We start from the raw sequence: 16,052 nt of genomic DNA, 5'->3' as shown, positions 1-16,052 counted from the left end.
TAGTTAATTTTTAGGGTGTTTTCAGTGGCAGAGCTGATTTAATTCACTCGACTAGAACATTCCTTGCGTCTTTCTATCCTCATTGAAAACTACTGACCGCTTCTCTTTGAATAAATCTGCCCAAATATTGTGTTGTATATATTCTGTATGTGTTGAACGTCGTTTGGGAAATGGCTTTAATTTCTATTATTGACCCGGAGCGTCCATTCTGGTTGATGACTGATATACAAATGTCTGTTTTGACGCGCAGATACAAGGCATTTTTACTGAATAGCACTTTAAGAATAACATGAAACAGGTCGTGGAGCAAATGGTGGACAGCAACCTGCCAATGGTCGGTGTTTCACCACAGGCACTTCGGTTTCCTCCACCCATCAAACTGTTAAAAAGTGAGAACTTCTTCAGTAAAAAATAAATAAATAATTACATGGTAAATAGAATACTGGTAGTTCATAGATGCATAGGCCCCAATTTTTGTCACAATCGAAAGAGTGGACAAATACTGGAATGAGTGGAATCCGTAAAATGGCCAGATTTTATGGCGCTGTTCTTGAATTAGGCCCTATACGATCTGTAGTACAGAATATGAGTGTTAATGTATGTAAGATAATGAGAGTGTATAGTATTTACGTACATACACTCCTGCACTCAATGACCGCAGATTACACGTACATGTATACATGTAGCACGTGTATACAAACTCCGCCCACGAACGGCTTATTGATCGACCATGACTGCGCACTTGGGTATAAGGTAGGAGCCTCTCAGTCGAGAGTCTAGACTGACTTGTTTACAGATCGAGAAGTGCAAGTGTGATGCAAGCGGTGTTAATTACGTCACAGCTGTATAACACATGAGCAAGTGAATCTGAAAAAAAACCCCACAAAAGCGCCTGTAAACAAATTGAGACTTATGCCTACTTATAAAGAAAGTTGAGATGATGCAATAGTACGTCATGACGTATAAACAAATAATGGAGTGTTTGGCAGAATGTGTATGTATGGATTAATTTTTGTTATGCAACATTACTATATCTCATGAGCGAAATGTGTTTATATTAGTTTTAATTCATTCCATTCTTTTTAAATTTATGTTTGTTGGAAGCTAATTCTCCTCAATAGTATGCTATGAAAATGGGCCAGGAATGGTACCGAACTCACGTGTCCGCGGTGCTTCGATACATGTATAGTGCATATTTTACTTATATGATTAACACCTACATTATTGGGATGAAATTATTAATAAAACGGAAAATATATTTCCTCCCTGAGATGGCGTATGAAAGACGGAGTTAATTGTCAAAATATCATCTTACTCTGTTTTCTACCAAATATATACGACGATATGTACATAGAAGTGACGATATAACGGCATATGTCAAGGGTGTTTTGATTTATTTATTTATTTATTTGACTTGTTACATGCCGCACTCAAGATCTAATAGTTCACTTATGCGACTTCGGCTATAGCATTGTGGTGTGAAGAAACCGGGCTGAATCCGGAGGAAACCCACGATCATCTGGAGGTTTCCAGGTACGGCGGGAGAGGAAGTCAGCATGAGCAAGTAAAACCAATTAAGGTAGATATCTGAAAAAAAAAACCCCCAGTAAATCACACAACACTGTAAAAGTGCACAGCGCAAGCGGATATGATGCAACACATCGTCAGCATTCGTTTGTTTACCCCTGTGGCCTGTCTATTAGTACATAGGCCCTTACCGATGTCGATAAGTAGGCTATAGGGGAACAACAGCGTCAATAACAGAAATGTGCACTGAGGCAGAGATGAAATCACGTGGCTCTTAGAGGTAAGGGGAATTTATGCTGGGCAAGATTTTGCGGAGTGAAGTTTTTATTATACATAAATAGCGAAAGAATAATCCAGGCAATGACTTGACGTTTCAGCTATATGTTCCACTATATATAGTTCGGTTTAGTGCATTGCCCCGCCCTCGGATGCCTCAATACATCTGCTAACCCTGCATGCAGCTGCGCTGAGACCGGCCACATATGGGCAATATATATACCACGGGATCAGATTTGCCATAAACGCAGGAAGGTGTTCGTATATATCAGTTGTGTAAGTAAAATGTAATCATTTTTAATAATAATATAGATTATGGTCATGTGTATGTGAAGCAAAACTTTTACATTTTACTAAAAAAAAAACATATACTGAACACATATGGTGTTCAAAACCGCCCTTGGGCATGGGGGGAATTTGTATATATGTAGGACAAATATCAAATATCAAAGACAAACGTCCTCAAGTTTACCAAGTTTCAGTTTCAACAACAAAACTTTTCTTCTATAGAATTAAGCTATATATATATATATATATATATATATATATATATATATATATATATATTTGTGTGTGTGTGTGTGTGTGTATGTGCGGTACGTCAAATGAAAGCTCATATATACATATGCAGCTGTTCCAGTATCATTTCCAGTAACCAATATCATAAAGACCCTTACCGGTTTCGTCAAAAGAAGGCTATAAAGGAAGAACAGCGTTAATAATAGAAATGTGCATTGAGGCAGAGATGAAACCACGTGGCTCTTAGAACTCAGGGGAATTTTAATACATTTATATATTATGAATTCTAAGATGTGTTGTATGAAACGTATATTGATATAATGGTGACAGCCAGTGTCTTCTTAGCCCTTAAATGTCGGAATATAGCCATATTTATGTGTATATATTATAGCGAACATTATGCCTACACTTCAATACGCTTTGTCAATTCTCAAACGTAAAGGTTAAAAAAACACTTGACACCAAGCACTATCAATATGCCCTCTCCTTATATTTTTATTTATTCTTTTGATTGGTGTTTTACGCCGTACTCAAGAATATTTCACTTATACGACGGCGGCCAGCATTATGGTGGGTGGAAACCGGGCAGAGCCTGGGGGAAACCCACGACCATCCGCAGGTTGCTGACAGACCTTCCCACTTACGGCCGGAGAGGAAGCCAGCATGAGCTGGACTTGAACTCACAGCGACCGCATTGGTGAGAAGCTCCTGGGTCATTACGCTGCGCTAGCGCGCTAACCGACTGCCCTCTCCTTATAAAAAATACATTTAATTGTTTTCCAAAAAGTAAAAAAAAAAATATTTAACTTAAATAGGCAATTTAGATATATTTTTTCAATGGTCTATATCTGATCATGATGACGGCTACTTCCTCACCACCACCCCTTGAATGATATTTAATTACCTACTTAACGTACATGACAAACCCTTTATGTTGGCCTGAAATCTCTACACTTGTAGTGGTGAGACGTGAAGCTGAGTGAAGTCCGTGTCATTCAGCCTTCATTAGCATAACCCTATAGCAATTAGCTAACAACTTCCAGTTCGACAGGTTTAAGGCTCAATTTGTGTCATTATATGCATGAAAAGCGAATGGGTTATCACGTACAACATAGACGCCCTATATACATGTATGTAATAGCCCTTAGCTACATGTAGATCAACTGGTAGAGTAAATTCTTGACTTGTGTAACAGGCGGAAATGCGCAAGTCAACGTTACTCTTCACTGTAAGAAACAAATAAAAAAAAAATACACAGCACTGAAGTCAGTCATCCACAAACTCTTTTCGATCGTGCACAGAGTGAATCTGTATATAGGCCAGATCGTAACGTTATCTAAGTTTTTATCATTTCATTACTGGTTGCACTTGTCATTGTGAATTCTGAACGCCAATACCAGTATAAATATCTGTAATCAAAAATTAACTTCACGTGATGAAAACTGTATAAGTTTTAATTCGGGATGCCACTTTAACGCCCGGCATCCGGTTTAGATGAAGAAAGAGGCGAATTGTGTGCTTAAATGACTCACACAACAAACACAAAACAAAAAACAAATGTATTGAAATATTATATACTGAGCTGCCAATATTTTGCTAATATGTCGGGCTGTTTATAAATGTCTCAAATCGATGGAAGTGAATATATTTTAAAAAAAACTGTGTTTTTAAGTATCACAATATTTTGCTAATAAGGCGGTATATATGTATCTATAAAAGCCCCAAATAAATTTAGCTGCACGGAAATAATGTATTATTTTCCAGAAAATCTGCTCTAAATATCATTGATTTGACAATATTTTTCATGCATGAGAAAATTTTGTTATGTAAACGTTCATAGTGACTGATTTTCGATGATCTTGGACAGGAATTTCTCGATTTTCCCAAAATTGATGTTCATGATTCCGTGCTGACTATAAAGCTTTTGAGGTTTTTGTGCACTCTGACGTTATAGAACAAATGCATGTCTTCCCCCATGCAATATGGTGGACAAGTCTGTAGGTCATAAGCATGCTCCATCTTGATCAGTTCTGTTGCGTATTCTACCAAAGGTTGCTGGTTTATTCCCGGCACTGACAAGTTGGTTGGTTGAAGATTGTGTCAATCATGTTGGTCAACGACACACCGGATATGGCAAAATTGTGGCACTAATGGAAACTTTACAGGAATGTGTAGCGCCCCTGTGACACAACCGGTATATGATATATGCAGGTGGATAGGAGACTATACAGCGAAAAAAGCTACAGGATACACACTTTCTTTTCTATAATGAACATAATGGACGCGACCAATCCAGAATCGAAGAAATCAATTTCAAATTTCAAAAGCTGAAACCTACATTTACACACGATCTGAAAAATGTCTGAGCATGTGTCTATTTCTCAGAAGTTATTTCAGCTTGTTCATCATTTGTAAGTTTTATATAGACATTTTCATCTTTCCATTTTTCACATATTTATCTATGTATGTATTTACTTATATACCTTTTCTATGTACATTTATGTATATGACTGGTGTTTTAGCCTGGTATTCAAATAAATTTCTCTTTATATATGACGATCAAGCTGACATGAGTCTCTTCAGCCAGAATGTTCAAAGAATATCTGCAGGAGATGGAGCAATAAAGTATTTGCCTATATCTATGGAGAGAGCTATGAAGTACTTTCCTATATCTATGGAGAAAGGTACAAAGTATTTCTCTACATCTATGGAGAAAGGTATAAAGTATTTTCCTATATCTATGGAGAAAGCCATAAAGTATTTTCCTATATCTATGGAGAAGGCTATAAAGTATTTTCCTATATCTATGGAGAAATCTATAAAGTATTTTCCCATATCTATGGAGAAAACTATAAAGTATTTTACTATATATATGGAGAAAAGCATAAAGCATTTTCCTAAATCTATGGAGAAAGGCATAAAGTATTTTCCTATATCTATGGAGAAAGCTACAAAGTATTTACCTATATCTATGGAGAAAGCTATAAAGTATTTCAACCGTTTTATGAGAATCAACGAAAGGCGTAGGCCTACTAAAACCAACACAGAGAGCCATTCCGCGTGTTAAAAACGAACATCACATAATAATGTGTTCATGAAGCATTAGAACAAGCACGCAAGTTAATACTGGAGACGAAAAACAGTGTATGTAATGATGGCGGATCAACGGTGTATAATCTAGATCCGGGTTCAACGCTCTGGAATGAACTGTTATTTCAGAATATACATCCATCGTTTCTCTTTTTCGTTTAATAAGAGTATAGGCTCCTACAAAATACAACTCTTAATTCTCATCATTAGCATAAAACGTATAAAAGTAGTTTCATCATATACCGTACACCAGATATTTGAATGAAAAGTCATCTTTATCTCCATTGTCAAAGATATTTTCAATGATTTTAGCATAACTGTGCAGTGTTTATTATATACATATAACCCAACGCTGTATACGGGTTTTAATGCCTTCACATCACTAAACATGAGTCAGCACTTTCTATTGCGTGACCTTGCTCTTTTATTTGTGCGCCGGATCTTGTAAAGTTCATATTTAAACTCGTACATATTTTCTTTCATGAATGGCTGATTTAATCTGTTAATGACGTAGCTCCAAAAATCCCTCCGTCACTATCACTTCGTTATGTAGGCTTAACCATAACACAGTTCAAATTCGCTTATTTAATTAGATAAGCGATTCCACAGGAACGGACATCATGACACGATGCGTCATTATAAGACATTTTGCACTCGGGAAACCAGGATATTGTTTAAGGTTCAAACCGAAGAGTGCACCCGCTATTCGCGGAGAGGAGCCTTTCCTGTTCTCACAGCTTTCAGCTGTAGTGTTATTCACACACGGTGCTCTGTCATAGGTCCCCTCAGTTCTTGTCTCTCTCGCGGTGAAGCAGGTATGCCTCATCCTAGCTTACGTATACAGGGAGCCCATTGGTTTATTTTGTACAACCATCTTTTGATTTTTACATATTGTATTTGTACTTCTATAAAGATAAACATATTGGTAACTTCTGTAACTTTTGGATTTATTTATTTTTATACTGGAGTATTGTCGTCATATAAGTACCGGATATCATACTTCGCTTAAAGTTGCCAAATCGATTGTCTCAGTGTCAGAATGCGAATTAATCTCTATATTTTCAGGGATGACTTTCAAAATGGAGAACGAACCACTGCGGGGATCTACCGAGGCTCCTGTTTACAACAACAAATCGGAAAACAAGCCGAAATCGAGCCGGAACAATTCGGGATGTAAAGGGCGTGTGCAGAACAACTTACTGTTGATCTTAACGGTTGGTGGCATTCTATTAGGTATTGCCATCGGGTTTGCAGTCAGGCCGTTGAATCTGTCATCAGATGCCAGGATGTGGCTAGGTAAGAAACAAGAAAAATGATTGTGAAGTTCGCATAGCTGCCTATTGCTTGTCGTTGACCCTCTTCTCACATGTTTATTGTGCAAAACAGATTTGTTCTTGAACCAATGTCATATCCTCTGTAGAAACGTGATATAAACATTAACAGGGATTTCACAGCTGCCAAAAATGACCGTTTCCAGTCAGAAGCTGCCACGAACTGGTTTAAAGAATCCGATGCAACTTAGTACTATACTCTATACTATACTCTATGTTTTATAGTTCGAACTTGTAAAGAATAGTTTTAATAGCTGATTTTTTACTAACTTTAATTAAAGGTTTCACGAAAACTCCAGACTTTGTCCTGAATATAATCCAAACGCACGAGTTATTCATTCCGAGGCTCTGGCCGAAAATAATGTCGGTATTGTAACTTTGATAATTATCAGAAAATTTTCATCTTTAGGGGTTAAATTCTGTCGCTCCTTTGTACTTTGTTCTGTACAGGTTTACCTGGGGAAATTTTCCTGCGTTTGTTGAAGATGCTGATTCTACCGCTTATCATATGTAGTGTGATCTCAGGTAAGTTGTCTTAGACTCGTACCTTTACCATTGCACTAGGCGAATTAGATCAGTTTACACTTTCGATGGTCAGAGATTATCTAGGCGTACTCATCTAATGTGGTTAAATGAACTTACATGTACTAGAAATCAAGATATTACAAAGAATCTGTATGGTTGATTCCACATGGGTAGGTCATTCGTGAGTAAACATCTTTAATAGCAGTCTTGTATAAAGATGTATTTATTTATTTATTTGATTGGTGTTTTACGCCGTACGCAAGAATATTTCACTTATACGACGGCGACCAGCATTATAGTGGGAGGAAACCGGGCAGAGCCCGGGGAAAACCTACGACCATCCGCAGGATTTTGGAAAACCTTCCCACGTACGGCCGGAGAGGAAGCCAGCATGAGCTGGACTTGAACTCACAGCGACCGCATTGGTGAGAGACTCCTGTGAGAGACTGTCAGCACACATATATACACAACTCAATGTGGATGTACTGCATGGATTACACAATTTGTGTACTGCTGGTACTGCCAGTTATTAACGAGTTCGGTTCTCTATCTCAATAAATTGTTGAAAAAACTCAGTGAAACACCCAACTAACACCTCCACCATATGTGTGACACAAAGACATTGATACCACGCGAGTTACATCTGTTGACAGTTTTGTTTGAATCGATTCAGGTTTAACAACTATATCTTGACAACATGACTATCGATCTCCTTCTTTATTACAGTTTAGTAGCCCAATTTGTTTAACTGAAAATGATATGACCAGCCCAGTGAGCGAAAATATATTTTCTGGCATTAACAGGATTTAACGTGATTCTTTTGGTCATTACTATGTCTGTAATATGTACAGCCACGACTTGTGTTACACATTTATTATTCATATACATTTATGAAAATTATTTTCCCGGAATATGATACATATGGGATAAAGCCACCCTTTTACTGGGGTTTTCATCACGCCAGTATCAATGTATACATGTTTTTGTTGACCAATACAATATTTATAAGATCATGTATGTACTGGTAAATATAAATAAATGAAATAAAATAATATTTGTTTTGTTTGTTTCTCTCAGGGACAGCCTCATTAAACCCTAAATCAAACGGGAAGATCAGCGCCATAGCCTTCACGTACTGCCTCTTGACGAACTTCATGTCCTGTGTTATAGGCCTGGTCTTCACATTAATTATCAAACCAGGTTAGTATTAATTAACCAACAAAGCTATATTGTTAAATAAAATTACTTATAAAAGGCTTTGGGAGGGGAGTGGTAAGCGTGCCAAGGAGCCTCACACCAATGCAATCGCTGTAAGCTCAAATCCAGCTCATGTTGGCTTCCTCTTCGATGGGGATGTCAGTCAGCACCCTGCGGAAGTTCGTGTGTTTCCTCCGAGTTCTGACCGGTTTCCTCCCACCATATAATGCTGGGCGCCGTCGTATAAGTGAAATATATACATGAATACAGCGTAAAACACCAAATAAACAAATAAGTAAATAAATATGAAAGGCTGGGTTCACTTTTACTAGACTTTCAAGATACCAAACATGATACTCCACTTATAGCTAGAGTATGCCTGTATACTAATATCGTCGCCGCTGAGACCTTGTTTTTTCCCCTAATATAAAAGACTTACTTCGTTTGCCAGGTACAACACAAAAGTATAGCTTAGCGTGAAAGAACTGCATTTCTACCTCGTTTGTGCCTATATTCCTCTCAGTTTTTCTTTCCGAAATTTTGACTTTCTCATGCCAAAATTTTTACTTTTTTCTGAATTTTCTTTTGCGAAATGCGGACTTCTTCTTGGGTCAAACTCATTAGCGTATGAAGAAAATGCATCTTCAGATATAGAGATATTCATGTTCCAATGATCAGATATTGACCTATAATTGAAGTCTCTTCATACTGTTATAATATGAACAATGCATATATCGCTTCTTTCTGAGAGATATTTATAGACGCTATTCGATATACAGAAACCGAAGAATTGTTTATATGGATAACAACTCTTGTGTTTATTTTCTGGTGACGTTTTGATGTTGATACTAACATCATTATCAAACTTTTATTGACCTCGATAAAACAGTATAAATTACAGTACTCGATATTACAAGTGTAATTCTAAATATGTTTATATGGGCTGTGTCTACATGTACTTACAAACAAACGCCTAGTTTCTCCATGATGTCCTTGCTGTACGACATTGCGCTAGGGCATACACGAATATTAACAACAATGATGTGCATCTATAGATGTTCATGTCATCTCTTTGCTATGTATGGAAGACACGTACAGGCCAAACATTTTCTTATTTCTTTTCTTATGTTTATGCAAGCCGAATGGTGACTTCTCATCCCTCCCCTAGCGGGGCGCGACTTGCGACATGAGCTGAGGAAGCTGGCCGTCGTCGCACAAGTGATATATGAGTACGGTGTAAAACATTAATCAAATAAATAAATCAAAGTAATCAAAGCAAGCGTACGCTTATTTCAGGACGCTTTGTGGATGCGAAAAATACGGAGTCGGTTAAAACTCAGATGTTACAGACGCAGGATATTTTTGCGGACTTACTAAGGTAAGCATAGAATAAAGGATACATCTGTGAGCGTTAGGTTTATGTGCGACTATATTCAGTGCTTGGCCAAAATGTCTCTTTTGAATTGTCCACATACGGTTTAAAAATTTTTAAAGGATACGTCGCTTTATAAGAATTTACGGGTTTTTACTGACACATTTTAGTAATACACCAGTAAAAAGTTAACAATAGTCTCTCAACGGCAGAAAATGCTTACATATCCTTGGATTGTAGGTTACATCAGAGAATCTTTACCTATACCATATATATCCGTATCCGACATCATCTAAAGTTTAGTATTATTCAGGTAACATATATTCCTTGATTCTGGGCCATGTAAGATTTTCTGGTGAAGTTTGATTCATTTGATTCAGAATAATGATGTGTTGACATGAAAGGTATCATATAAAAGCTATTATACGCTTCTGAAAGTGCATTTGTACATATACCAACCTTTAGATGAAATACACTAATTCCAATATATGTTCTCAATAGGAAATATCCGTAATTAATAAGTTCCAGTCTCGTTCTATGATATTTTAAAATATTTCCAACATATAAAACAATTGCTCCAACACGAATTTATGTCTACGTCTGTCTGTCTGTCTGATATAAACCTTTATTTTCTTAAGCTAAGTTTTCTTCTGTGGAGTCTGTAAGGATATTATTGTACTTTCCAGAAACTTGGTACCCGATAACATTGTAGAGGCATGTTTCCAACAGGTATGTAAAATACGTTATCACCTGATCAGTTATATACACAAAATGTACCTTTTGCAAGTATATAACGTTTATAACATCTGTATATATATATATATATATATATATATATATATATATATATATATATATATATATATATATATATATATATATATATATAGAATAGCCATATAAATATACCATAGATATATTGTTAAGCGTTTCTTTTGTTATCTTCCGTTTCACATTCGAACAATAAGTGTGCAATATAAGTGCAGTGGCCTTCACATATTTCTTAGTTATCACTGACTTAGAAATGCTTCCAGCAGAAAAGGTACTTCTTTGTCATTATCATTCATGACGTTTTAAATAAAGCAACTATAACAACTTTCTCTCTCTGACACATCAAGGTTCAAACGCAGTACAAGAAAATTGCGAACGAAATTGAATCCATGAAATCCAATGAGACAGATGGAAATTCCACAAGCAGCCAACTGTACACTTTCTCAAAATATTTGGGGAAAACAGATGGGACAAATATACTAGGTGAGCAAAAACGCTAACAAAAGTTTGCCGAATTGTGCATGTTCAGAGTGTAATTCCACGATATTAACAATTTCCAAACAACACTTAATCACACAAAGTTGTGGTGCACAGTGTCTCCAGTCTGTGTACTATACCTGTCAATCTTTTCCTAGAAATAGGGAATAAAGAAGATACACATATCTTACAAAATACAGAGCTAAAAATCATTTTCATCTCTGATATAGCTAAATATATAGATATATAAATCATAACTCTTATTTCCCACAGGTTTAATAGTAGTATGTCTTTTGATCGGCATCGCTATTAACAAGAGTCAAGAGAAAGGCAAGCACTTCCTGCGCTTCTTCACCTCTGCCACGGAAGTTGTACTGATCCTGCTCAGATGGTTGCTATGGTGAGGAATGGTCACATCAGCGCCTAGCAACTCTGCTAATTAAATATGCCCGTTCAATAAGACATGGTGGATCTAGCACCGAACCTGAAATGGATGATTGCCAATAAAGACAAAGGATATTTTTTTTCACGTATATTGCATAAAGTTTTTCGGGTATTTTTTTTTATCATACCGACGTGATATGTTCAGATTCTCATAATGTTAAGGTTTTAGAAGGTTTTTGTTTCTTCTGATTTTGGAGGGTATGATTCTCGTGTAGAAAGTCTTAACTATTCGGTCTAACATGTTCTCTCATGATGTAGTTGAAATTGTGGCTGTGTGGTGTTAAAACCCCAACGTAGTTATCATTCATTTCATTCATCGGATAATGTTAAACGTAAACTCGCATAACTTTAGTCCAGACGCTCGAAACGATTGGCATGTTGTTAGAACAAGGGAGGTAAGAAGGGTTCAGGTAATGGACTACCATAACTTAAAATGTTCCTTAAAGTGACCTCCCTTTCACCGAGCGGACTCTCTCTTCAGATACTAACTTTCTACGCCAACACATTCTACCTCAGTCATCTCTGCGACTACATGGAATGTGATATCTGTCAAATTAGTCCCCAACGATAACATATATTGTTGAACTACACCTGCTTGATATCAATTGAAGTGTTTCGTGATTTTCGTTTATTTTCCGATTGCAGGTACACTCCCTTAGGTGTGTTTAGCTTGATCGCAGTGTCCTTGGCCGGTATAGAAAATCTGGAACAAACCTTTGTACAACTGGGACTTTTTGTTCTCACCGTGTTCGTAGGGATCGTCACTCACCAGCTCGTCTTCATCGCCCTCATTTTGTTCGTATTGACCCACAGGAATCCCTACCGGTATCTTCTCAGCATATCGCGTGGCTGGATGCTCGCTTTTGCCACCACGAGCACGTGAGTAGTGTGCGACGCTTTTTTTCTGATTGGCTGCTCACATTTTAGAGTTTATGGAGGGCCCTGTACGTGATATAAAGCTTAGATCTCTCGTCTAGTCGACAGTGTGTAAAAAGGTTTGATATATAAATTACTTTTTCTCAATAAATAAAAGTTACTCTGATTTCTACTTGAACACAGATGTTTGGTAATGGCGTATAAGCCCCTATACAACTGTCTTGTCTTCGCGAAACTATCGTCGTGTTAAAGTTCTCAGAATAAAGTTATCATATTGGGAATCAGGATGTGCACACATTTCTTTGGTGGTTTCAGGGCAGTCGCTATTCCAGAAATGGTGCACGCATGTGAAGTTAGTAACAAAATAGACAAAAGAGTATCCAGGTTCGTCGTGCCATTCTGTGTCACGCTGAACGCCGATGGCAGCGCCCTCTATATCACGGCGGCTGCTTTATTCGTAGCCACGGTTACTGGCAATTCACCAGATGTCAGCACTACTGTCATTGTCATGTAAGTTAAAATTGCTGTTGTTTTATTTGTATCTTTCTTTTTCCGATGATTAATTCATTATATGCTAATTTCAGTCGGTTATATTGCTTTCCATTAAATTAGAAATCAGTTTTTCCTGGTCGCTGTCACTGCTTTATTGTGGGGCCTTGGTGACAATAAATGATCAACAACGCTCATTTGTGGCCGGTGAAAATCTTCCACTAATACTTTTTGCATATCTGTACATCATATATTGGAAGTTAGTAGCTTGCCAAATTCTGGATGTTTAGACCGGCACTCCGATTTCCTCCACCCGTAAAACTGATCGCCACCGTACAAGGGGAAAAATTGAGTACCGGTACCGTGTGAAACAACAATGTAATAAATTAGAAAAGGCAGATTAAATGCTGAAGAAGGATTGCATTAGGTAAGTTTCGTTTTTCTTTGCAGCGTGTTGACCACAGTGGCAGGCTTGGCCATTCCTTCCGTACCCAGTTCCAGCATTGTCACTTTGGTCGTCATCTTGTCATCAATAAATATTCCCACAGAGGCCATCGGATTTCTTTTCACAGTGGAATGGTTTCTGTAAGTAAATATATCTGTCCAGAAAATAGATCATTTTCTTATTGGCATTCTATCATACTAGTATAGACTTGTTTGATCACGATTTCTCTGTTTTTTCTTTTAATATTGTTCCAATTATTGACTTTTCGTTGTTTGAGTGTTCACGTTTTTCTACAAAGGGGGAAAAAGAACACTTTTTTTAACAATTATATGTTGGCAGGAAAGTTTTCCACATTGTCATGTTTTCTTTTATTTATGTTTCTCCGTTTGAAGTTCATCTCACTTGAAATGAATATTGACAAAAATAACAACTACCGTAAAATCTTTAAAATTTTTGTTATATTGTTTCAGGGATCGGATTAGAAGCACAAGTAATGTATTTAGTCACACCGCCTGTGCTGCCGTCGTGTATAGATTCTGCAAATCCGATTTATCTCCATTGCAATTAGACGAGGAGGTTTTGGAAGTGAAGGTCAGCAACCTTGACATTCATCGGGAAGGTCAGGTGGATAATCACGTGGACAGTGGCAAAGAGGACGGCTTACATCCTGTACATATCGTTTCGTAAAACAAGACTAGGCCTGTTTGCTAAATAAAAAGGTGTATCAGTTACATGACATCCAGGAAACAGCAACAAACACACTAGAAATTGAGAGAAACACGTGGATAGTCTCATGCATGGACAGTCACATGCATAGGCAGTTCTAAAACGGACGGCTAAGATATTGCACATAGGACGTTTACACAAAACGCTCTTCAGTTGCAAAAAAGCCGTATGCAGAATAATAAAGGCGTTGTGAATAAAACATAACCTTGTGAATTTAAAAAAAAAATGATGTCAAATAGTCTGTTACCAGAATGTCAACAAGGTCGGTTAAGAGGACTCATTCCGAGACTCCGAAAGGACAAACACAGAGTTAAGAAAGATTCGTCTCTATACTGATTGTTCTCTTTATGAAAAAGAAGGATATGTATATCGAATGTGGAAATAAAGAAGTTATATATATATATATATGTAGTAAAAATCTTTGTACGTGTTAACTGATTTAGTTTAATTATTTTAAGAGGATTACCTGCAACTAATAAGGGGTTCTCCTCGACCTTTTGTACACAGGTACAAAAATGGAGATGAAGTAGCCAGTGTGTAGGACATACAAAGGATTTAACCCGTGACACATGACAGGCTTCAGAATAAGGCATAGTATGAATGATCTGTATTGAAGGCTGATCTGCATGTTTAGATTGCTGCTCCAGGAAATTCCTGACCAATAGGGTAATTGCGTGTACTCCGACCTAATGCCCACCGTCATAGTCCATCTGGGTGAACTTCTTGTGTTATTTTCAACAAAAAACACCCACCAAAATTCATCTTGACAATGAATCAGTCGGTATCTCCCAAAGAAATTGCCTCATAGCGTCGAACGCCAACTCGATGGAAGTAACTACAGGTGCGCACACGTGGCGAGCTCCATTGTATATCTTGCTTTTATGTTTTTTTACGGTTGGGATGGGAATATTTGTCCTGTACCTACAGACTCCAATGAAAATGTTATAGTGAATTTTTAGGGTGTTTTCAATCAGTTGGCTTTTGAAAAGCGTGACAATTCAATATATTTGTGGACCAAGAGCCGTTGGCACTTTAGTTCTTGCAAATATTGACAGAATGTCCAGAATCTTGTATTTTAACCCAAGTATTTTGATTTTCGGCAACTATCGGTAAACTAGTCTTGTACACGATCTGGATACTGATTTAAATCACTCGACTAGAACATTCCTTGAGTTTTCCCATCCCAATTTAAAACTACTGACTACTGCTTCTCTTTGAATAAGTCTGCCCTAATTGTGTGTTCTGATATACAAATGTCTGTTTTGACGCACAGGTACAAGGCATTTTCACTGAAACAGCACTTTAAGAATAACATGAAACAGGTCGTGGAGCAAATGGTGAACTTACCAATAGGCCTAGTCGGTGTTTTACCCAAGGCACTTCGGTTTCCTCCACCCATCAAACTGTTAAAAAGTGTGAACTTCTTTAGTAAGAAATAAATAAATAATTGTATGGTAAATAGAATACTGGTAGATCATAGATGCATAGGTCCCAATTTTTGTCACAATCGAAAGAGTGGACAAATACTGGAATCAGTGGAATCCGTAAAATGGCCAGATTTTATGGCGCTGTTCTTTAATTAGGCCCTATACGAGCTGTTGGACACAATATGACTGGAAATCGCTCAAATGTATAGGACCCTGTATGTGATTCACCGTAAATTACACAAACTTCCAAGTGATTTTCACCAATTTAATACTTCATATTGGTGAAAAATTCCATTCAATTATAGATGATTTACTGTGTATATTAGATAATGAGAATGTACAGTATTTACGCACATACACTCCTACACTCAATGACCGCAGAGTAGACGTACATGTATACGTGTACACAAACTCCGCCCACGAACTGCTTATTAATCGACCATGACTGCGCACTTGGGTATAAGGCAGAAGGCGAGAATCCAGACTGACTTGTTTACAGATCGAGGGTACAAGAATGATGCAAGCGGTGTTTTCAGAATTTTGCTGAGTCATTGCAAGTG

General features: G+C 37.3%; 1 protein-coding gene across 3 annotated transcripts; it reads left to right on the top strand.

Moving 5' to 3' along the window:
- The first annotated feature begins 1,751 nt into the window (after positions 1-1,751).
- Positions 1,752-14,483, top strand: LOC135467812 (excitatory amino acid transporter-like). 3 transcript variants are annotated; one of them, XM_064745678.1, is made up of 12 exons: positions 1,752-1,807; positions 6,478-6,708; positions 7,194-7,268; positions 8,346-8,468; positions 9,762-9,843; positions 10,524-10,566; positions 10,956-11,091; positions 11,359-11,485; positions 12,175-12,408; positions 12,721-12,915; positions 13,345-13,479; positions 13,810-14,483. In XM_064745678.1, the coding sequence occupies exons 2-12, from the start codon at positions 6,480-6,482 to the stop codon at positions 14,024-14,026; spliced, it is 1,596 nt and encodes a 531-aa protein (XP_064601748.1). In that variant the 5' UTR covers positions 1,752-1,807; positions 6,478-6,479; the 3' UTR covers positions 14,027-14,483. The 3 variants fall into 3 exon arrangements, with proteins under 3 accessions (XP_064601748.1, XP_064601746.1, XP_064601747.1); XM_064745676.1 differs by having other exon boundaries at positions 1,757-2,079; XM_064745677.1 differs by lacking the exon at positions 1,752-1,807 and adding an exon at positions 6,170-6,227.
- Positions 14,484-16,052: the final 1,569 nt, after the last annotated feature.

The sequence above is a fragment of the Liolophura sinensis genome, chromosome 6, assembly GCF_032854445.1.
Source record: "Liolophura sinensis isolate JHLJ2023 chromosome 6, CUHK_Ljap_v2, whole genome shotgun sequence".
Lineage (NCBI taxonomy): Eukaryota > Metazoa > Mollusca > Polyplacophora > Chitonida > Chitonidae > Liolophura > Liolophura sinensis.
This window is presented reverse-complemented; position numbering and strand designations above follow the sequence as displayed.

Coding starts and splice junctions, on each gene's coding strand:
- LOC135467812 (XM_064745678.1), top strand. CDS start 6,480: ATGACTTTCAAAATGGAGAACGAACCACTGCGGGGATCTACCGAGGCT. Junction 7,269..8,345: donor CATATGTAGTGTGATCTCAG/GTAAGTTGTCTT, acceptor TGTTTCTCTCAG/GGACAGCCTCATTAAACCCT. Junction 12,916..13,344: donor AGCACTACTGTCATTGTCAT/GTAAGTTAAAAT, acceptor TTTTCTTTGCAG/CGTGTTGACCACAGTGGCAG.